Consider the following 23,232-nt stretch of genomic DNA (forward strand, 5'->3'; position numbering starts at 1 on the left):
GTGTTTGGTGGTTTATGATGGAGGATAAGTCAAAAGGGTGAGGAAGGAATTCATTATCACCTCCTTGAGGTCACCTTCTTGTGCGTTATGTGGGTCTGTTTCCCTGATTTGCACAACTTATATTTTTTAAGAAGGCCAACCCAGTTAATTTCAAAAATCACGAAACTAAACTGTACTGATTTCTTTGCTAATCCTATTAAGACAGACTACCAATGATGGTTTAATTTCACATCCCAAAAAAGATTTATATAGACATATATATTTTGGAGCTTGACAAGTAGTTACAAAAATGTATTGTATCTTCATATAACCTACAAGTATCAATCAAACTCGTATGATTCCCTCAGTGTTTTCTGGAACATACCCACATAATTTGAGCTCAAAAGAGAGAAGCTCTAGGGTTGCTTTATATATATAGATAGACTAGCCAGATAACAAACCGAGTATAGCCGCCCGGCTATACTATTTCTTTAAAAAATTTAGAAAACCGAGTATGGCCGCCCGGCTATACAATTTCTTTTTAAAAAAATTAGAAAAACCGAAGATCGCCGCCCCTTTACTATTTCTTTTCTTTTTTCTTTCCATGTTGAGGTTTTAAGCTAAACGACGCCGCTTGTCTGCATTGTCCGGTTGAACAAGAATTAGCAGAGAAACCCTAGATAGCAAAAATCCCCAAACTTCCGGATATGGCAATTGTACGGACTGGAGTGTACGTCGACGACTATCTTGAATGTAAGATGTATTCGATAATTTAATTGGACTTGTAATTATTTATATTTTTCTACTAAAATTAGTTTGAACTGAATTTCGTATGAATTTGAATTTGCATTTGGGTTTTCAAAGACGCAAGCACATTGCCTGCTGAGCTCCAGAGGCTCCTCAACACCATCCGAGAACTCGACGAACGCTCCCAATGTAACTCTACTCTTCTTCAATTCTACACCTTTCTTTTTCTAATTTTTAGGGTTTTTATTTTTAGAGCTGTACGATTGAAAATTCTGATAAGTTGATAAATTATTGTGTTTGCAAATAAGCCATGATACACCAGACGAGGCAGCAGACTAAGTACTGTTTGGGATTGTCTTCACAGAGCTCAAGGAAATGGAACAATAACCATAACTATAATAACAATGAAGAAGATGAAGCGGCAATTGAGAAAATCCGAAAAGAAATCGAAGCAAATCAAGATAATGCATTGAGTCTATGTACTGAGAAGGTTTTGTTGGCGCAACAAGCTTATGACCTGGTAAGCTTCTCTTTTAACCATATTGTCTGATGGGTTTCCTTGAATTCTATCAAGTTATTCAATGGGGTGCTCAAATATTATGCTTCATCTGTTACTTTTTTATTTTTTGCCATAATTGGTGGAATTCTATTATGGGTTTTTAATTGCATTTTTTATGAAATGCCAGTTCATAGTAGTCAGTTTCTGTTCTTGGACACATAATTTAACTGCCAAACGAGTTGTTATTTAAATTGGATAATTCACATTTTTGGTGGAGCTTTCTGGGATTGCTTTATCCTAATGTAGAGAATGATTTACTTGAGGAATTTCGTATAGTGCCTTGCTTAGTTGAAAGGTCCTATTATCTGGTATTGTCGCTGACATAAGCGGATATCATGAGCTAGTTTCAAATGGTATGACATAAGCTTGATTACCATTCAACTAATAGTAAGTTTGAAGAACCAGTAGGGTATCACCCCATTCTTGAATGAACAAGCCTTTCAAACATAAGATTTTGTTAAAATTCACTTAATGTGTTGCTAGATTCTTCTCTGTAACAATTAATGCTCCACGAGAGAACATGACAATGCATCCTAGATGGGAGTATGTAGCACCACTTTTTCAAATTAATAGTTCAATTCTTTTCTTCGTATGTGAGCCATTTCAGTCTTGCAAGGTTAGGCATAAGCCTTGAGGCATATTAATTTTTATATGTTTTAGATTGTAAATGTAGTATACCTACTCTCCCTGTATTTTTTCCTTATTTTATGGCTTCAAATGCCTTGGGAATTTTTGAATCTTTTATGATTGGAACTTACAGAAATTCTACATGTTGTGTTTGCATCAGATAGATAGTCATGTAAAACGACTTGACGAGGATCTGAATCACTTTGCAGAAGATTTAAAGCAAGGTACATGACTTTGTGAAAGTCTACTGTTGTCCCAATAGTCCATACTATATTTTGAAGGATTAGAAACCATTCAATGAATTCTGGAACAAAAGTACTTTTAGTTATATTCCAGTTAGTTAGGCCACTTGAAGGTAATAGGCCATGGACGAAGAAAAAAGTAGGAAAGTTAACAAAATCAAAGCTCAACTCATTTGACTCTACTAAGCCATACTTTCTGCTCGCCTATACTTAGTAGATGAGTTCTGCCATTTGGAAAACCATCAAGGAAGCCCTACCTTCATTTTACTAGCCATAAACTATATCAGCCAGTTCAGGCATTTCTGTTTGTTTTGAGGGTGCACGTCTTGAAACCAATGAGTGAGAAAATTTATTAACTACTTATTTATCTTATTATCTGCTTTCTATTCTCTCAGAAGGAAAAATACCACCCGATGAACCAGCAGTTCTTCCTCCATTACCTATAGCCCCTAAAAATGAAAAGCGCAAGGCTGTTTATGTAACACCTCAATCAAAAAGGCTTGATTATAGGGATAGGGACTGGGATCGAGAGCGCGATAGGGACTTTGAACTCATGCCTCCCCCAGGAAGCCATAAAAAGGAATATGCTCCTGTTGATGTTGAGCAACCCATTGATCCAAATGAACCTACCTACTGCGTTTGCCATCAGGTTCTGCCTTTTCGTTTCATCTTTGTTATTTTCAGTTTAAGCTACTATTGTGCACATTACTTTTACACTTTCTTCAGTTTAAATGTTTTGAACTAAAGGAATTATCACGATTCTTCAGGTCTCTTTTGGAGATATGATTGCCTGTGACAATGAAAATGTAAGTCCTTTTGGTTCATTCTTTATGTCTTTTTCTTTCCCTTCTGATTACCTAATTAATTATCTTTTATGCTTCTTTCTGAATAGAATTCATCTGTACATTAAATTTAGAAGTTCGTTTGCCCCAGCTATAAAAACAAATATTAGCATTAGTCATGAGATTTTTTTATGACAGTGCTCATAGTATTTGCATGTTAAATTGATCAGCGTTAAATCTCTTACAGAATATTTATAGTAGGATCTTCTGCATTTGTTTTCTCAATATTTTTCCTTCTAACAGTGTAAATTAAAAGAAACTTTGAGTTTTGTGCATACATAATAGCACAAAAATGAATGGGTTACAATTCACATGCACTCTTGAAGGATCATAGGGCATAGAAACCTGAAAATTCGCACACCCCCCTCCCTTTGAGGTGGGGGTTGTAGATCAGGCTCATGGTTATAACAGCGTATAGCTCATCTTTTTTGTTTTATGGTTAACAGTATCTTTGTTATCACTTTCTACATGCTTGAAGTTGAAAATGTTAAGTAAATCCACATCAGCTTACTATGGAACCACTTCATATGTTTAGGACTTGTAACTGGTGAGAATATTGTGGTGTTTTCTTATTGCATAACCTTGTTTGACTACAAAGGCCGTAACAGTTTCTCAATACTCTAGCTTATTGGGTGTCATTGGCTGTAGAAAAATAAAGTAGACAAAGTTACTCTAGTGCAATTTGCTACTTACATATTTGTTCTTTTATCATGTGCCATTTTTACTAATTGACAGTGCCAAGGAGGCGAATGGTTCCATTATGCATGTGTTGGGCTGACACCAGAGACAAGATTCAAGGGAAAGTGGTATTGTCCAACATGCAGACTACAACCACAAAGTCAATAATTGTATGTTTTGCACAGCCTAAGTTGCTTTAATAAACCATTCATGTGTTGTTTCAGTATCTTTTCCCTAGAAAGTGTGGGAAGAAGGCTATGAGTCTATGACTATAATCTGTAAGGTTACGATTGTGATGGAGATGTGATCTATCAGATTCTTACCTGTATCTATTTCTTTGCTCTTCCCTCTTTAACAACTTACCACCTTCTCCTTTTCCTGCTTTGAAATTGCTGCTCAAATTTGATAGGTTTTATTGGGTAAATTAGATTGGAACTACTTGAAATTGAGTGAAATACATAAATTTTCTCTCTTTAGGAAAGCAGATCAAATGAGGTTGAGAATCATCTTGTGACATTAGTAGTGAACAAAAATTCTCGGCTTTGATTTAGTTTTTACGTCACAGTAAGTATTATCGTGGAACAGCTTTGTAAGTAATAATGGTGGTGACACAATCTCGTTATGGATTGAGAAGAAAAATCATGATGCTTAATAAGTTAGACAGACAAAAAAATACTTTTCCAAATTCAAAGCATTTTGAGGTTATATGCTGCTTTCAAATTCTTCTCAAACTATATGGGCTAAATTTGCTAAAAAAAATAAGAATCACAATAGATTCATGGTGTGTTTACCAATTAGGAATTGAATTCCACCTATGGAGAATTCGTGCGTTTACTTCACATCTAGGAATTAAAAAGTAAGTAGGGCCAACACAAAATTAGGAATTGAATTCTTGATTTTTGAGGAATTCAATTCTCTGAGTGTGAGGTAGTATTCTAATTCCTGGAAAACTAACTCAGTAGGAATTCATCTTTTTTACCCATTATATCCTCACACAATTTTCAAATTTTCAAATTTATCATTCTACTTTAACCCAACAACAAGGACATTTTAGTGATTAGTACCACTCCTATCCTAATTCCATATGGTTTAGTAAACAACTTCAATAGGAATCTGGAATCTAACTCTCCTCAATCCATATGGTTTAGTAAACAACTTAAATAGGAATCCGGAATCTAATTCTCCTCAATTCAACTCCCTCCTCAATTCAATTCATCCTAATCCAATTACGGATTAATAAACATGCCATAAGGCTGAGTCGGTTTCAATCTTAGGTATGATGCCATTCTTGCAACCCTAGCAAGTCGAATGGTCTACACACACGTGAGCAATTAGGTTGAAACTATAACACATACATTGAGATTAAATGAGATATGTCCAGCTGCTCTTTTGGTATGCCATCATGCAGACCTTAATAAAAACACCCACGTTCCTTTAAAGAGCACGGTTACAACTAGTATCTTTGCAGCAGTGTTAGCGTTCTTTATGGATGTTTCACAATTGGCGGGGATAGTAAGTTAACCAAAGTGACTGGAGATATTAAGGATGATCACATCGTTTATATAAATAATGAATTTAAAGATATTGATGTATAGAGAGATGAATCTTTGCCGTTTTCTTGTTTGCAGCCTTACATGTGTGTATATATTTTGTGGATAATTAGTGTTGATAGTAATATATACATACATGTAAAATTGAAATTCCATGCTCTTCGAATGGTTGGGGATCTGCTGCAATGCAACATTCGTACAGTGGCAAAGTCAGGTTTCACATTAAAAGGGTCCCTATACAAAATTTTAAAAAATAATTTAAATACGAGCACTCAAGCACTAACCAGTTAATAAGTTGTTACTACACTAACTACTTGTTTTGGCCCACTTCATAATATCATTTTATATTGATTAGTAATATATACCATCATAATTTTCTTGAATGTCATATTTTAAAATTGTTGAATACTAATCTTATCATCTACACTGTTAAAGACTATAAAGTTAATAATTTATATTCCAACATTAAGGTACCCAACTCAGACATGAAAAAAGAAGTAACCTAGTAACCTACAAGATTTAAGGGAGAGAAGTATAAGATAATTAAGAAGTTTTATGGTTAATTTGTATTAAAAAAAGAAATATATTATTTATTTATTTTACAGTAAATATTGTGACGCACCAAATTCAAGGCCAATATTGTACTGAAATATGGTACGTGAATCTGCGGTGCAAGTTGAGGAAATAAATTTCCCTCGTATCAAGGAAAATGGATTGCAAAGAAAGAAGGAATCTCAAGGGTTTTCCTATAAACGAGAGACATTTATCAATAGTAGCATTCGCAATGGTGAGAATCATTTGAATTTTATTTCAATAAATTGAATTTTTAACTTGCAGTGGTAAAGTTTAGTTCAGTTTAGAGATCAATATTTCATTTCGGGAATCAATAATTCATTTCAAAAGTAAATAAAATGAACTCTGAAATGAAATTCATTTCAATACATATGGACAGCCTCTCTCTTATTAAGGCCCCGTTTGAGATTGTTTTTTTCCGCCAAAAACCTACTTAACTTTAAAGTTAAGCAGTTTAAGGTATTTTGTAAAACTAAAAATATCCTGCTTATTTTAAAAGCAATAGTCTTTTGACAGCAGCTTTTAAAAGCAACCTTATGGTTGCTTTTTAAAGCTGCTTTCAATTGAAGCAGCGCGCTCCCTTTAATAACATTTTCGCAATTCCACAAATACCCTTATTAGGTTAGAAATCTATCCTCACGTATTTCTCTCAAATCTGCAAACACCAAAGTTCATCTTCACGTAGCCTCCCAAGTTTCTTCACGTAGCCTCCCAATCATTCGCTCAATCTGCAGACAACCATTCACTCAATCTCTCTCAATCTATTTCACAAGGTAGATTTTTCAATCTCTTCAATCTCTCAAACTTTTTATATACATGCTGCTCTTCTTTTTTCTTTTTCTTTTTTTTTTTCTACTGGTTGTCCATGGTTTCTACTGGTTTTATATACGTCCATGGTTTTATATACGTCTAGATTTTTTCTATTGGTTGTCCATGGTTTCTTCAAGCATGAAGGTGCCCATGCCAGGAAGTTTCCGTGTGGACACCATTGAAGACCCATAGCTGGTATTTTTATTAGGGGGTTTCACTAAAACACCCAAAATGGGGGTTGAAATTATAAAAAAACCCAACACCCAAAACACTTTATAAACACACCCAAAACCCATCATTACACACTCAAAACCCATTTATAAACACACCCAAAAAATATACAATTGTTGATTTTGGGTGTGTTTCTATGTTTAAATAGTGTGTGGGTTTTTTTATAAATACATGTCTAGGATTGGGTTTATTTATAATAATCTATTTTTATTATCCACCATTGAAGACCCATATGATCTGTTATTTTTATTTTCTTGAGAGTTTATCGTGATGGGTCTCATAGCTAGTATGGTGGTTTTATTCTAGGTGCAGTCCACAATGCATATCTCCTCATTGTGGTTGAGTTGTGATGGGTCCACAATGCATATCTCCTCTAACTTGATAATAAACTTGATATCATCACCCAACGACAAGCTCCATTTTTCTTTTAATTCCCTTTATGATAAACTAGTTTTGCTGCAAACATTTATTTCTTTGACTTCCATTAATCTTAGACACTATGCATGTTTTTAGTAAAAACATTATTTGCTATAACATGTTCATCTCCCAATACATACATATTTATATAAGGACATGCACAGATGGTGAAGAATAATAATGTGGCTAGTGGATCACGAGTTCCGGCTGTATGGAATAATCAGAATACAACTATATTTTGTGACATGTGTATCAAGGAGTTGGAGGCAGGTAATCGTCTTGGTACTCACTTTAAGAAAGAAGGATGGGAAAATGTAAGGATTAGCTTGAGTAAAGAGACAGGAGCCGAGTATGATAAATCACAATTGAAAAATAAGTGGGATGCACTTAAGGAACAATGGAAATATGGAAAGAACTAATTGGAAAAGAAACTGGTCTTGGGTGGAATTCCAAACTTGGGACTATTGATGCTTCTGATGAATGGTGGCATAACAAAATTGAGGTATGTTATTAATATTTTTTAATGTTGTTTGTTTATTATAATTCAATGAAACATCTGTAATAGTTTTTAATGTTGTTCTCTTTGATTTGTAGATAAATCCCAAATATGCAAAATTACGTAGAAAGGGTATTAGTCCTGATATGGAAGAGAAGTTTGATAGAATGTTCATGAACACCACCGCCACTAGTGACCATGCTTGGGCACCTTCATCTGGTGTACTTCCAACCCATGATTCATCTGAATGTGATGGTATTCTACTCGACAGTGGTGATGATTTTGATGATCCCGTATACGTACCAGATGAAACAATTCAAGTTACTGAAAAATCTTGTGGGAAGGGGAAAAAGAGAACAAATCAACAACTTGATACACAGGTTAAGAAAGAGAAGAACGGAAATAGAGTTGCTACAAAAGTGGGGAAGCTAGGAGAATGTGCGCTGCTGAGATGTTGGGAATGTTTGTGCACATTCTAGGACATGGTATAGGGAATAGGCTAGCACAAGAACGATTTCAACATTCTGGTGAAACTGTGAGTAGATACTTTGGCAAATTACTTGATATTGTATGCCTTATGGCTGTTGATATCATAAAACTGTTGGATCCTGAGTTTAAGGGAGTCCCAGAAAAGATATTGAGAGATTCAAGATATATGCCCCATTTTAAGGTAAAAATTAGGTACAACAATTTATCGTTTGTTTTACGAACAAAGTAATATTTATTGAAATGTTTCTCTTCTTGTGTTGCAGGATTGCATTGGTGCTATAGATGGCATACATGTTAAAGCCTCAATACCTCCTAAAGATCAAGTACCATATATTGGCAGGAAAGGAATACCGACTCAAAACATAATGGCAGCTTGTAATTTTGACATGCAATTCATATTTGCATGTGCAGGTTGGGAAGGCACTGCACACAATACAAGAGTATTTTTATCAGCGTTACGAAATAATGCTTTAAATTTTCCCAAACCTCCAAATGGTAATGTTTCAAATATGTGCATATCATTAAACTTCAAATTTGCGCACTTTCAAATTATATTATAATTAAACATATCTTACTGGTTACAGGAAAATATTATCTTGTGGATGCGGGTTACCCACAAATGAGCGGGTATTTGGGACCATATAAAGGTGAAAGATATCATCTTCCAGATTTTCGTAGGGGTACTCAACCAACAGGTTCTAGAGAAGTATTTAATCACGTACACTCTTCCCTTAGGAGTGTCATTGAACGCACTTTTGGTGTAAAGTGGAGTATTTTACGAGACATGCCCAACTATCCATTCGATAAGCAAGTGAAGATAGTAATTGCAACTGTGGCACTTCACAACTATATAAGGAGGCACGCCCAATGTGATATTCATTTTGACAAAGTGAATGACAACCCAAATGCAATGGAGATAGAGGGTGATGCACAAGAAGAATATCATATTACTCAAGGGCCTGGAGCACAAGAACTAGAAACATTAAGGAACAAGATTGCTGCAAGTTTAATGCATGCATCTTCTTAAACAGTTTCTTTATTTCCATTTATTTAAGCCTAGTTTCAATGTTTTTTTTTTATTGCTACAATTCAAACCTTATTAGGACAAAGGATTTGTCAAAAAAAATATTTATTACTCATTCAATATGAAGGATGATGTATGAACCTACTACCGTGGTGATCTCTTTATCTTTGTTGGAATTTATTCAATTTGAAATTTTCTTTTCTTTAAGCAAAGATTAATATAATTTTTAGGGAGAAAAGTATAAAAGCACTTTACAGTTTTATTTTTTACCAAACAGATTAGTAAAAAGCACTTTCAGCATCATGTCCATTTTAGTCATTATAAATAGTTACAGCACTTTTACGGTAAAATTTACCAAACGCTCTGACACTGCTTTTTATACTCACAGCACTTTTAAAATTACAGTTTACCAAACGTTTAACTGCTTTACTTTACAGCTGATTCTTTTTAAAGCACAGCAGAAGCAACTTTTTTTTAAAGCGGCAGCAATCCCAAACTAGGCCTAACATATGGACAACGTTACTTTTTACTTTTAAATTTTTCCATTACATTTAATTAGTGTAAATTTGCCGTAACTTTTTTTTTTTTCAAAGCAACTTGCCGTTTCTGATGAATTTCACTATTTAAAAAAAATTAAACATCTAGTTAATATATATACTAGCCATTACTGATTTGTTTCACTTTTCAAAAAAATAAAAAATGGATAGCTAATTATATATACTAGTCATTCCTAATTTATTTTACTTTTCAAAAACACAATTGACTAGTTTCCTTTTCAAACGGCTAGTTATTTACCTATATAATATAAATGCATATGTAGAAAACTACTCTCCCACAACTTCCTACACCCAAAAAAAATTGTTTATGTTGAAATTTTCAATAGAAAGTTTTGTTATTAATTTTTTTATATTCAAAATTGGTCTCTTTTTAAAGATCTCTTTGAAACCATTTCAGTTGTATAATTCTTATCATAATTAAATTTATTCATTTTATTTTATTCAATCATTTAAAAATTGGCACCAATGCAAATGAAACTATAATTCAATTCAATAGCTACCAAAAAAGTTCAATAAATTGAACTATTAAACTAAACCAAAATGAACTGTTTTTTTACCAACTATTGCGGATGCTCTAAAGGTTTAGGGTTTAGTGAAAAACCTATATTCTCAGTTTTTATAAATTATTTCAAATAGAATAAAAAAACTCACTTAAATATACCCAAATGCCATTAAAATTAAAAATAAAATAGTTCTGCCTTTAAAGAAAAACCCTATATATCAAGGAGCCCCTCTTTACTCCTTCGTGCACACAACCCCACTTTCATAACCGTAATTTCGCAAAACCCTCTCACTATTTCTTTTCTCCAATGGCACCCAACCGCCCATCTTCTCAGGATGAGCCTCCGGAAGAAGTGGAAGCCTCGTCCGAAGAAGAAGTAGACGGAGAAGAAGAGGAAGAATCCGGATCCGAGCCCGAATCCGAACCCGAGCCTCCAACAGCACCCACTCCTGTTGCTGAGAAGAAACCACCACCAAAGAATCCGGACTTGGCTACGGTGCCGCAGTCTTCATCCCCTGGCTCCGAAGAAGAAGAGGAAGAATCCGGATCCGAGTCTGAGGAGCCTGAGCCTGCACTTGCTGAGAAGAAACCGGACTCGGCTATGGAAGAGACGCCCAAGACCAAAAAGCCTAGATCGAAGGCCTCGGCTACTACTACGCCGGCGGCAAGGGCCGGGTCGAAGCGGCCAAGCGAGAGCGACCCCACGGATTCCAAGAGGCCCAAGAAGAAGAAGATCTCAGACTCGGATCAGAAGCCAGACCATGCCGGAGCCGGTGGAGACGACTCGAAGAAGCTGCTCCTGCTACAGAGGATTTGGAGCGATGATGATGAGATAAAGATCTTGGAAGGTATGATTGATTACTATACCAAGCAAGGGGTGCACCCAAATGCTGATATGTTTGCGTTTCATGATTTTATGAAGAAATCGCTGAAGGCCGATGTGAACAAGACCCAATTACAAGACAAAATTCGTAGGCTCAAGAAGAAGTACGAGACCAATGTGGACAAAGGGAAGAAGTATAATCCTGTTAAGCCTCATGAGCTAAAGGTCTTTAACTTGTCTAAGAAGGTATGGGGCAGGGGCGAAGGGTCATTTGCGGTAGGTGGGTTGTCTGAAGAGTATAAGTGTAATGAGACGTGTGAGGGTTTGAGAGAGCAGAGGTTGCTGGAGGGTTGCTTGGAGTTGATTGGAGAACCCAAACGAACTGAGTTGAATGAGGAGTGGAAGAAGCTGAATGTTACTGAATTGGAGCTTCTTGTTAGAAAGAGTGAGTTGATGAGAGATAAGGCTAAGTTGATGAGCGATAAGGCTAAGTTGATTCTGGAGGCATTGAAGTGAAGTCATATGACTGTGCATGTATAGCAAGGCAAGAAGATCGAATTTTGAATGAATTTTGAATTTTGTTGTGTTTCAAAGGAAATATGGGTGCTCTGTGTGATCCATTAAGAATCTGATACTTCTTGTGTTTTTGAGAGAAAAATGAAATGAAAGAAGGATTTTCAATTTCGTCTCCTATTCATCTTTTTCTTTTCCTGTTAGTGACTGTCTGCTTATGTTGGAGAGCAGAAATTGAAGTTAAATGTTGTTATGGATATACAATCTCTGGAAATTCATGTTTCCAAATGACAGGATATGGAAGCAGGTGGAGATAAACAATGCCAAGCCAAGAAAGGCTCAGATTTTGAGTAGCCCACAGAAGCTAAAGTAATTCCAAGGATGGGTTTTTGAGTGGAGGGAAAAAGAAGGACTGGGATCAGATGCTTTCTTTGTGCAGAGAGAGTTGCCTGTGACAATGAAAATGCAAGTCCACTCCTTTTTAAGTGCTTCTTTCTCAATAGAATGCATCTGTGCAGTAAATTTACAAGTTCTTTAGCATCAGCTGCAACAACAAATGTTAGCAATACAATAGTCATGAAATTTTTTGCAGGTATCGATTTCGTTAGCACAGATTCTTACATGTATCTGTAGTTTTATTGGGTAGATTAGAAGAACTACTTGAAACTGATGAGTGAAATCCTGAATTTTTGTAGATTAAAATTCTTGGCTTTGATGTAGTTTTTACATGGCAGTGCCAGTAACATTGCTAATATGCAACAGTTTTGTAATGGTTGTGAGACGGACAGAACAGAATCTCAGTTTTGCACAACCCCAACAAGAAAATATTTTATTGGGTAGATTACAACTCATAAATAAGTTCCCAATACAGTTTTTCAAGTTTCCAATACACATTTAACTTCCCAAATACAACTCATAATAATGACTCCCACCTTTAGTTTTCAACATTCGCGCGCGGTGTGCTTTTATATTAAACAATTCAAATTAAAGTTTTATTATTATTTTTAAAAGACTAAGGCTTTTAATAAGCAAAAAGAAAACACAAGTTCGTTTTTTCCTTCTTCTATGTTTTATTTAATGGCTCTCTTACACTGCCCATACATACAACACTCACGATTAGAGAATTGTAATTAATTTTTTTGGTTGAAAATTGACTTGGATTATGCTTTAATACCATATATAAATTGAAATTAATCAATTAGAGAATCGTAATGATTTTTTTGGTTGAAAATTGCAATCAAATGATATAATTATTGAATTGTTTCTTTGTGTATTGAATGGCAGTGATTATACGTATATATATTATTATTCAATTATTGTATATTTATTAGTTAATTACTGGAAAATGAAAAGGAAGAGATACACCAAATAAAAAACAGAAAAAGAAATATATCAAATACAAATTTAATACACAAATAAAGATTTAAGTAAAACTTTAAATATATTAAAATATAATGCTAAAATTGATTCGACGTGTTATGGATGCACTTCAGAGGCAGTTGACAGTCAACTAAAATTTGTCACGAAGCTGTTAGAATCGTGAGAAAGGACAATAGTCACACATCTTCATATATCACCAACAAAAAATTCGTAACTTCAGCATTATTAGAGCATCTCCAAGGGAGATGTCAAATACCAAACATCAAATTTAAATTTGATGGCTGATGTGGCAATTTGACATCTTACACAACTTTACACTCCACCCGATATGTCAAATTAAATTATTATTTTATTACATTTTAGTGTTGATTTATTTTTTATTAAAAATAATAGAAAAGAAAAAATAATAAAATATTCATTTGACATCTTGCTTTTGGGATGTCAAAAATAACATCTCAATCTTCAGCCTTCATTCCACATCAGCTTTGACACATCGGTTGGAGTGTGTTAGATGTTATTTCTAGCTGTTAAATGTCTGTGTGACACTTTTGACATATCGGTTTGATATGCTCTTAGAGCATCTCCAAGAGAGATGTCAAATACCAAACATCAAATTTAAATTTGATGGCTGATGTGGCAATTTGACATCTTACACAGCTTTACACTCCACCCGATATGTCAAATTAAATTATTATTTTATTACATTTTAGTGTTGATTTATTTTTAATTAAAAAGAATAGAAAAGAAAAAATAATAAAATATTCATTTGACATCTTGCTTTTGGGATGTCAAAAATAACATCTCAATCTTCAGCCTTCATTCCACATCAGCTTTGACACATCGGTTGGAGTGTGTGAGATGTTATTTCTAGCTGTTAAATGTCTATGTGGCACTTTTGACATATCGGTTGGAGATGCTCTTATAGGGCTTACTCACCAACAAGGCAACTGTTGCTGCCAATAGTCCAAAAAAAAAAAAGGGAAACTATTGCTGACTTTTTTTTAGTGTGATCCCAAGAAGGAAGTTACTCTTTTCTATCAGTTTATATATATTAGGCTTAATTACACTAGTGTTCCTTGAAAATATGGTCAAATCTCATATTGTTCCCTGGAAGTTAAAGTGACCCACTTTACCACATTTTTGCATCTCATTTTGCCCACACCGCAAGTCTGTTATATGTAGTGCTCAGTTTATAAGCCACGGATTTTAGGCCATCTCCAGCCATGGGCTATATCCCAAAAATAGCCCAAAAATAATGCAAAACTCATCTTTGTGGGCCCCATGCATTTACTTTTTAACATCCAACAATAAAGCAAGCTAATGTCATAGCTAGATATATATTTTAACAGCCTCTATTTCAATTCATGTTGCTGAAGACAAAAGTATAAAATTCGGTCATGACCGTTGAGGTCAGACCATTGAAACCCATTCCCATCTTTTTTTATAAAAAAAAATATTAATATTAATAAATGTGGTGTTTTCAAGTGTTGTTTAAAAAAAATTATAAAAAATTATTGGTCATGACCATTGGAGGTCAAACCATTGAAACCCTTTTTTTTTTTTTTTATAAATATGGTCACCTTTTTAAGTGTTTTCAAGTGTTGTTAAAAAAAATATAAAAAACTCTTGGTCATACGTGTCATATATGAAATATTGTCTTTAAATAGTAATTTAATTTAATTAAACAATATATAGTTGTAGAATGTATGAGTGTTGTACCATATTTTTTCCTCAAAATAATAAAATATGAAGGACCCTAAAATATAGCCATATATGGCTAGAGATGGAAAAATTTAGCCGTGTACTACTCTTAAAAAATTTAATATTTTAGAGGGCTAAATATTTAGTCTTGGACTACATTTAGCGCTATGACTGGAGATGGTCTTAGCAACCGAAGCAATTTTACTCTTTCAAGTTTGGGTTGTTGGATGGGCCCAGAGTCTGCTTTCCTCCAAGCCACAACAAGACCAAATTGTGGGGATGCTTTGGTCATTTTGAAACCTGAGCCGTTTTGTTTTGTCTGCCTTCAAATATTTTAGAAGAAAATAGCAGAGCGGGAAACCAACATTTCACCCGCCGAGTATTTTTTGAAAAAACAAGGTTTCCCCCCCGAAATTTTTTTGATGGGAGAATGAGATTGACCAAATTACCCATAGCACTTTCATGGTTCCATCTTCCTCGGATGTTGAGAGACCTCACTAAATATATATGCTTATTTTTTAACTCTGGACAAATTCATCCATGTGTCTAGAAAAGAATAAATTATATCATTTCTTAAGAATGATATTGTATTAATAATTAAAAAGAGTTACAATCAATAAAAACACCATGATTAAAGAGATATTTAGTCATATACCCATTCTTAACACTAATAATATAGATAAACCCTACACCATTTAATTTCTATAAACACACCCAAAAAAGCCCAAAAATGACAACTTGCCCTATTAAATTTAATTTTGATTATTAAATTACTTTGATGCCCTATTGAGTGTTTTGGGCTTTTTTTTTATAAAGTTTTGGGGTTGGGTTCGTTTTAAGAAATCAATGGCAATTTTGCAATTTAAAAGAAGTTAAGAGCCTTTTTGTTATGTTGTAAATGGGTTTTTGGTGTGTTTCTAAAATTCATTTCATATAGAGTTTTTTTTTTATAATTTGGGCTCCTATATTTGTATATTTGGTATAATAGTGAATCTCCCATGATTAAATTCAGGAGGTTGTGTAACCCGATAAATGACAATGTCACAAGAGAGAGCAAATTGAACAATACAATGGACAACCTCATGACAACAGTTTTTTTTAAAATAAGTACAAGTGATTGATGGAGGGAGATTTTACACAAATATTCATTGGTTGTTTTGGGGTTTCAAACCTTTACCCACATAGATGAAGGCAAAAGAGCTTAACCAACTAAGCTATACCATATTGCGAACCTCATTACAACGTTAAGTTAAGGAATGTTGGCACTAAATCTTGAATAGATAGAGATGAGTGCAACTTACAGGTGGGATGGACGATCAAGAGATCGATTGGGTGTTGGATGCCGATTCTTCCTGTCCTTGGATGCTGATCCTGAATAGAAGATAAGCGAAGCTCGTGAGGTCTATGGAACCGGTGCGGAACCAGCCTAAGACCCTCCGATGCTCAAGTAAGATTGTTTTTAAGAGCTCTTGCTGTTGACCATATAGAAGTATAAAAGTCAAGCTGAAAAGTCTTACCCCTGTATTGTAGTGGGAGGGGCATACTTATAGAGGGCATTTAGTATGCTCTTAGCGCTCATTTTCGATGTGGGACTCGTGGGAGGGCCCTATGAGGTTGACACGAGTCCTTAGATATTTCAGGCGGGTGCTTCGAGGTTGATTCTGCAGAATCGGTAGGGGATACCGATTGTAGGCTGTGTTGGGCCCTGTAATGATCTTTTGCTGCTTTGAGACAATATCATCAGTAGCCTATGCCGATTGTCCGAGGCCTTGGGTGCTTGGGCGAGTTTATGAGATCCACGTGTCGTTGTACGAGTGGAGGGTCAGATATGGTACAAACAGTAGTCCCCCAAGTTGCCGATTGAGAAGCTTCTCGGTTGGGGACTTGAATGTGTATTCGGCATTCTGACCCGGACACAATGGTCCCATAATTGCCGATGGTGGTATGTAGTCCCCCAAGTGCCCAAGGGAGTGAGCTTGGATAGGAGACGGCATGATGTGCCGGTTGTTGCAAAGGGGCGAGTGAAAACTCATGAATATGCGGCTGCCGTTCGGCACGAGAGGTGAGTGAGAACTCGTCAATGTGCGCCTGCCGTTCGGCACGAGAGGTGAGTGAGAACTCATCAATGTGCGCCTGCCGTTCGGCACGAGAGGTGAGTGAGAACTCATCAATGTGCGCCTGCCGTTCGGCACGAGAGGTGAGTGAGAACTCATCAATGTGCGCCTGCCGTTCGGCACGAGAGGTGAGTGAGAACTCATCAATGTGCGCCTGCCGTTCGGCACGAGAGGTGAGTGAGAACTCATCAATGTGCGCCTGCCGTTAGTTAGTGGAGTTGTGCTCGAAGGTGGCTAGATCTGCCACGTTCGGGAAGTTGAAGCGTCTCCGAGGATTGGAAGCGTTGCAACTGACGTTTGGTCTCTCCCATGCATGCGTGACACGTGTCGGCATGGCTGTGAAGAGCCGCGTCGTTTCGTATCCCGATGCGTCGCTTCGCTTCCCGATGCTAAATCGGCCTTATAAATGTGAGGAGAAGACGAGAGTACAAATACTTGGAAATTTTGAGAGCAAAGAGAGCTTGTGAGAGGCGATTTCCGGCAACCGTGCTGAGGCTGAGCAGGCGATTTCCGGCAAGTTTGAACAAGGCGGAGGCGATTTCCGACGAACTTGAGCCACCGTGCAAACAAGGTATGTTGCCGTGTTTTCGTATTCCCATGGATCAAAGTGTTGAATTGCAAGAATTTATGTTTGAACAATGTATGAACAAGCATGAACACGCATGAACACGTATGAACGTAGTGTTTTTAGGAGGTAGAATAGGATTTGGATTCTAGCACAGCCCTTAGTGTACGTTCGTGTGTTGTTTGTAGATGTCAGATACCGAATCCGAGCGTAGGCGTAGTCCGAGGGCATTCGAGGATGAGTCGTCCTCGGGGAGTTCTGCCGAAGAGAGTGGGAGTTCTGAATCTGCGAGCTCTTCGAGCTGTGAGATAGTGGAGGGGGCAGGAGGGCGTGCCGAGGCTGGGGGTACTTCAACGAGGGTGCCTGGGGGTGATGAGCCTTCGACCTCGGGTCGTGAGGCCGATGGGGGTGGTGTCTCTGTTGCCGTTCCCGGGGAAGGGGTGCTGAGGGTCGTCAGGGGTAGGCAACGGATCCCGATGGCGAAGCCCACGGAACCTGTGTTCGGAGTAGATGACTTAGAGCCGAACACACTGACCGAATCCGAGTTGGCGAAGATTCGGTCGGAGTACAACATTCCGGAATCGGTAGGGATGCGAATTCCGGAGCCCTTAGAGTCGCTAAGTGACAATGACAAGGGGGTGGTCTTCTTCACAGATGTGTTTAAGCATGGCCTTCGGCTGCCGTTAAAGCATTCGGTGCAGAAGATCCTGGCGGCGATCGGTTATGCGCCAGGGCAGTATAACCCAAATTTTTGGATTACGCTGCTCGGGACGATCACGGCGTTCAGCTTGGCCGGTGAGGGGGAGCCAAGCTACGAACAGTTCGCCCAGCTGTACAGTGTGACGAGGGCGAAGAGTGCCGATCATGGAGGGTGGGTTCAGTCCAACTGTCTCTCGGCAGGGCAGCGTGGGCACTTTGTGGTGGGGGTGCCGAGCTCTCAAAAGACGTGGCGCAAGCGTCGAGTGATTGTCTCCGGTGATTGGGAATCGGCACCCGGAGTTATCGTTGAGAGGAGGATTCCTACGTCCTTCCAGACAGTCGGTAGGGTAGAACCTGCCGTTCGGCAGGGTTAATAGTGTTGTGTGTGTACTGACCGTTTTTTTTTTTTTTTTTTTTTGGGTACTGACCGTTGGTATTTTGGTTTCAGTGTCCTTGAAACGGCCGGCCGCACCGATCAGAGAGATTGAAGCAATCGAGAGGGTGAGAGCGAAGATTGCCGAAGAAGATCGGTTTTGTAAGGAGCTGCTCTACTTCCGGAATCTGTTCAAGGCAGGCCTGATCGGTAGGGCCGAACACGATCGGAGGGTGAAGGAGGAAGAGGAAGAAGAAAAAAGGCAAAGTAAGAGATGCCGTTCGGCAGGGTCGGTGTTTTTTTTTTTTCTATGCTGCCGTTTCCTTTTTGACATCGTGCTTTTCCTGTTTTGCAGTGGCAGGAGGGAGGCCTATGAGCGAGGCGACGAGGAGGCGTCTGGAGGGGCAAGGGGCGCCAAAGACGAAGAAGGTTCAGTCCCCCGGGCCGAAGAAGAGAAAGACGGCAGGGCCAGCGGGAGGGACGTCGGCTGATGAGCAGACGGTGGCTGACCGCCGGAGGGAGAAGAGGGCGGCGGAGGCAGAGGTCGTTCGGGAGGCTCACCTCCAAATGACGGGCAAACGGCAGATCGAGGGTCCCATCGATGTGACGCCGTTGCCGAAACGGCCAAGGGGCCCGAACGAGGGGACATCGGTGTTGATCCCTGATGATGAGGTGGAGGGAGAGGAGGGACCGGTTAACATCGCGTGTCCTCGGAAGGCTGTGCCGTTCATCAACTGTATGATTGACGGTGCTCAGATGGAGCTGGCTGAGCTGGAGCAACTGTCAACGAAGACGTTGCGTGAACAAACCGGTCGGGCCTTCCGTCTCCAAGCAGCGGTAAGTGTAGGATTTGTAGCTTAAGGATACTCTGATTCGGCATGTATGAATGTGTCCGTTGGTGTGGCAGGCTAATATGGACATGTGGCTCTGCGCGAAGCGAGCTGTGAATGCTGCCGAACGGTACCAAAAGAGATTTGAAGAGGGCCGTTCGAAGATCGCTGATGCCGGAAAGATGCTGCAGGAGGCGGACCAGCGTGCCGAGGAGAATGCGGCGAAAATTGCTGAGCTGGCGTCGAAGCTGGCGGCGGCCGAGCTGGACGTGATGGCTGCCCATGAGGCGAAGGCAGCGGTAGAGGTGGCGATGGATGCGGCCGAGCGGTCGCATGCCAGGGAGCTAGTAGAGGAGAAGGCGAAGGCCGTTGCGGACTACCGATCGTCGGAGGAGTTTACACGTTTGGTGGATAGAGAGGTCATGGAGCAATGTGACGACTTTCTCTATCGAGTCAAACGGTATAATGCTGACAAGAAGCTGAACCTGAACTTCCTCCGGGATCCACCACCGCTGCCGGAAGGGGTGACCGAAGAGATGGTGGAGGCCTACAAGGGCGAGGATGCCGAGGCCGAGGAAACCGACGACACCGATTCAAGCAGTGGGGAGGAAGGTCATCCCGGGCCGAGGGCTGCCGTTACGTCTACTGCCGAGCCGTCGACTGATCCTGTGCCTGCGTCAGCTGATGTCGATGTTGTAGCGACCGAAGCCGATCCACCCACCTCGTAGACTTTTGTTTTTAACATTTTTGAGCGTGCCGAACGGCGTATTGTAAAGACAGATGGCCCTTCTGTGGCCCCTTATTTATCAATGTTCAGTTTGTTTCGGGTTAATGTGCCATGTCCCTTAATTCTGTATGTGCGCATGTCGTATGTAGAGTATGTTTGACATAATATTGCTGAATGGTAGTGCCGTATGTATAGAATAGGGAGTTCCAAATTAAACCGATTACAAAAGTTGATGACCGAAGGGGCGTTCACTTGTAGTAATATTTGAGATGTTCTATATTCCAAGGGTGGCCGAGGGTTTGACCATCGGTACCACGCAAACGGTAAGTGCCTGGGCGGCAGATGGTGACAACTTCGTAAGGACCTTCCCAAGATGGACCAAGGGTGCCGTCGTTGGAGTCCTTGGTGGCGAGGGAGATTTTGCGTAGTACCCAGTCCCCTACTTTAAACGATCGGCGTCTGACGCGCGAGTCGTAGTAGCGGGAAGTCCGTTGTTTGTAGGCGGCATTCCGAAGCTGAGCCTGGGAACGGTGTTCCTCAATGAGGTCCAGGTTGAGAGTGAGCTGGGCTTCGTTTTGCTCTGGCTCGTAAGATGCCGTTCGGCACGATGGTGCGTTGATCTCGACTGGAACAACGGCTTCGGAACCGAAGGCAAGGGAAAATGGCGTCTCGCCAGTCGACCGTCGATAGGAGGTATTAATGGCCCATAGCGCTTCCGGAAGGAGATCGGGCCAAGCTCCTTTAGCTGTCCCAAGCTTTTTCTTCAGCGTCTTCTTGATGATCTTGTTGATTGCTTCGACTTGGCCGTTCGACTGCGGATGTGCTGGGGAGGCGAAGAACAGGTTGATGCCAAATCGGTGGCATAGGTGCCGGAACTGAGAGGAGTCGAATTGTTTTCCGTTGTCGGTGATTATTGCGTTCGGGAGGCCGAATCGACAAATGATATTCTTCCATACGAAATGTTCAACCCTGGCTGCAGTGATTGTTGCCAAAGCTTCGGCTTCGGTCCACTTGGTAAAGTAGTCGACGGCGACGATGGCGAATTTGACCTGTCCCTTGCCCTGGGGCATAGGGCCGATGAGGTCTAAACCCCATTGGGCAAAGGGCCATGGGCTAACAATCGGAGAGAGTGGTTCGGCAGGCAGCTTTGGAACGGAGCCGAAACGCTGGCATTGATCGCACTTCTGGACCAGGGTGGTGGCATCGGCATGGAGAGTCGGCCAGTAGTACCCTTGCCGAATGGTCTTGAAAGCCAATGATCTAGCCCCAGAATGGTCCCCACAGGCCCCCTCGTGAATCTCTCGTAGGACGTAGTTTCCCTGCTGCGGGGTCATGCACCGAAGCAATGGTAAGGAGTGACCACGCCGATAGAGAATCTGATTCAGAAGGAGGTATCGTGCCGATCGGCGGCGGATAGTCGTTGCTTCAGGTTTGGGGCCAGGCAACGTGCCGTTGGCGAGGTAGGCGTGGATAGGATCCATCCAACTTGGATCCTGCCGAACGGCATGTACTTCGAGGTCGGTGGTACTGCGCCGAGTGAGGACCTCGATCGGCACACGGCGCCCTATGTTGTCGTCGATCGCTGATGCAAGGCGTGATAGAGCATCGGCGTGGCTGTTCTCGGATCTGGGGATCTGTTGAACTTGGTACGCAGTGAAGTGGTGCAGCAATCGGCGAGCGTGTGTCAAGTAGGCAACCATCGAAGTGTCCTTGGCTTCAAATTCAGTCAGTATCTGGTTCACGACAAGTTGTGAGTCGCTACAGATCCTGAGTTGCTGAGCGCCCATTTCTTTAGCGAGCCGAAGGCCGGCCAACAGAGCTTCATATTCGGCTTCGTTGTTGGAAGTCCGGAATTGGAATCGGATGGCATATTCGATGGTTGTCTGGTCAGGGGCCTTGAGTACCAAGCCGGCTCCGCTGCCCTGTCGGTTGGACGAACCGTCCACGTAGAGAGTCCAAAGTGGAATTGACGGATTAAAGATTCCTTCGGTCGGGTGGGCGACTGGTACCGTCGAAGATGAATCGGATGCGGCGTCCTTCGAAACTGGCCCCTCGGACGCGGTTAACTCAGAGATGAAATCGGCTACAGCCTGTCCCTTCTCGGCAGGACGAGGGTGGTAGCGGATGTCGAATTCGCCGAGCTCGATGGCCCATTTGACTAGCCGACCGGATGTCTCCGGTCTCTGGAGTATCTGGCGCAGAGGCTGATTGGTGAGGACGGTAACACTGTGAGCCTGAAAGTATGGCCGAAGCTTGCGTGCTGAAAGGACGAGAGCGTAGGCGAGTTTTTCGAGCTCGGGGTACCGAATCTCAGCGTCTTGCAAAGCATGGCTAATGTAGAAAATGGGGAGTTCGATGCCGTTCGGCTTGCGAATGAGCACAGAGCTAAGTGCCGTTGCCGAAACCGAGAGGTAGAGGATGAGTTCTTCGCCGGGGAGAGGAGTGGATAATAGGGGTGCTCTGCTCATGTAGGCCTTAAGATCTTGGAAGGCGCGATCGCATTCGGCAGTCCAGACAATCTGCCGTTTGCTTCCTTTGAGGGCTTTGAAGAATGGAGCGCACCGATCGGTAGCCTTGGAGATGAACCGGGCTAGAGCGGCGACACGCCCAGTCAGACTCTGAATGTCCTTTTGTGTCTTCGGGACCTGCATGTCGAGTAATGCCTTGATTTTTTCAGGGTTGGCCTCGATTCCTCGTTGGCTGATCATGAAGCCGAGAAATTTGCCCGAGGAAACGCCGAAGGCACACTTGCTCGGGTTGAGGCGCATGTTGTACTTTTTTAAGACGCCGAACATGAGCGAAAGGTTGTGGAGATGAGAATCGGCCGTTCTGCTCTTGACCAGCATGTCGTCCACATAGACTTCCATCGAGGTGCCAATGAGGTCGGAAAAAATTTTGTTGACCAATCGCTGGTATGTCGCCCCAGCGTTCTTCAGGCCGAACGGCATGACGTTGTAGCAGTAAAGTCCCTTGTCGGTGATGAATGCCGTGTGTTCGCGATCGGTAGGGCTCATGAATATTTGGTTGTAGCCTGAGTATGCATCCATGAAGCTGAGAAGTTCATGGCCTGCCGTGGCATCCACCATCTGATCGATCCGTGGCAGAGGAAAGCTGTCCTTTGGGCAAGCCCTGTTTAAATCGGTATAGTCTTGACACATTCTCCAGGCGCCGTTTGATTTTTTGA

The 23,232-nt window shown here is 40.4% G+C and overlaps 3 protein-coding genes and 1 pseudogene across 3 annotated transcripts; all 4 read left to right on the top strand.

Annotated features, from left to right (window-relative positions):
• Positions 1–571: 571 nt before the first annotated feature.
• Positions 572–4,002, top strand: ING2 (PHD finger protein-like protein). The gene is made up of 7 exons (XM_021962878.2): positions 572–732; positions 844–915; positions 1,035–1,246; positions 2,073–2,136; positions 2,550–2,803; positions 2,922–2,960; positions 3,732–4,002. The coding sequence occupies exons 1-7, from the start codon at positions 687–689 to the stop codon at positions 3,840–3,842; spliced, it is 798 nt and encodes a 265-aa protein (XP_021818570.2). The 5' UTR covers positions 572–686; the 3' UTR covers positions 3,843–4,002.
• Positions 4,003–7,419: 3,417 nt separating this feature from the next.
• Positions 7,420–9,267, top strand: LOC110760581 (uncharacterized; annotated as a pseudogene).
• Positions 9,268–10,553: 1,286 nt separating this feature from the next.
• Positions 10,554–12,254, top strand: LOC110760587 (uncharacterized). Its single transcript, XM_021962887.2, has 2 exons — positions 10,554–11,690; positions 11,954–12,254. Exon 1 carries the CDS (start codon positions 10,631–10,633, stop codon positions 11,660–11,662), a length of 1,032 nt encoding a protein of 343 aa, XP_021818579.1. The 5' UTR covers positions 10,554–10,630; the 3' UTR covers positions 11,663–11,690; positions 11,954–12,254.
• A 6,443-nt stretch (positions 12,255–18,697) lies between these two features.
• On the top strand, positions 18,698–20,049 carry LOC148292747 (uncharacterized). Its single transcript, XM_088244154.1, has 2 exons — positions 18,698–19,328; positions 19,399–20,049. The coding sequence occupies exons 1-2, from the start codon at positions 18,864–18,866 to the stop codon at positions 20,047–20,049; spliced, it is 1,116 nt and encodes a 371-aa protein (XP_088100280.1). The 5' UTR covers positions 18,698–18,863.
• The last annotated feature ends 3,183 nt before the right edge of the window (positions 20,050–23,232 follow it).

The sequence above is a fragment of the Prunus avium genome, chromosome 7 (genome assembly GCF_965620075.1).
Source record: "Prunus avium chromosome 7, drPruAviu1.hap1.1, whole genome shotgun sequence".
In the NCBI taxonomy this organism is placed as follows: domain Eukaryota; kingdom Viridiplantae; phylum Streptophyta; class Magnoliopsida; order Rosales; family Rosaceae; genus Prunus; species Prunus avium.

Coding starts and splice junctions, on each gene's coding strand:
- ING2 (XM_021962878.2), top strand. CDS start 687: ATGGCAATTGTACGGACTGGAGTGTACGTCGACGACTATCTTGAAT. Junction 733..843: donor CGTCGACGACTATCTTGAAT/GTAAGATGTATT, acceptor GGGTTTTCAAAG/ACGCAAGCACATTGCCTGCT. Junction 916..1,034: donor ACTCGACGAACGCTCCCAAT/GTAACTCTACTC, acceptor TTTGCAAATAAG/CCATGATACACCAGACGAGG.
- LOC110760587 (XM_021962887.2), top strand. CDS start 10,631: ATGGCACCCAACCGCCCATCTTCTCAGGATGAGCCTCCGGAAGAAGTG.
- LOC148292747 (XM_088244154.1), top strand. CDS start 18,864: ATGAGCGAGGCGACGAGGAGGCGTCTGGAGGGGCAAGGGGCGCCAAAG. Junction 19,329..19,398: donor CCTTCCGTCTCCAAGCAGCG/GTAAGTGTAGGA, acceptor TTGGTGTGGCAG/GCTAATATGGACATGTGGCT.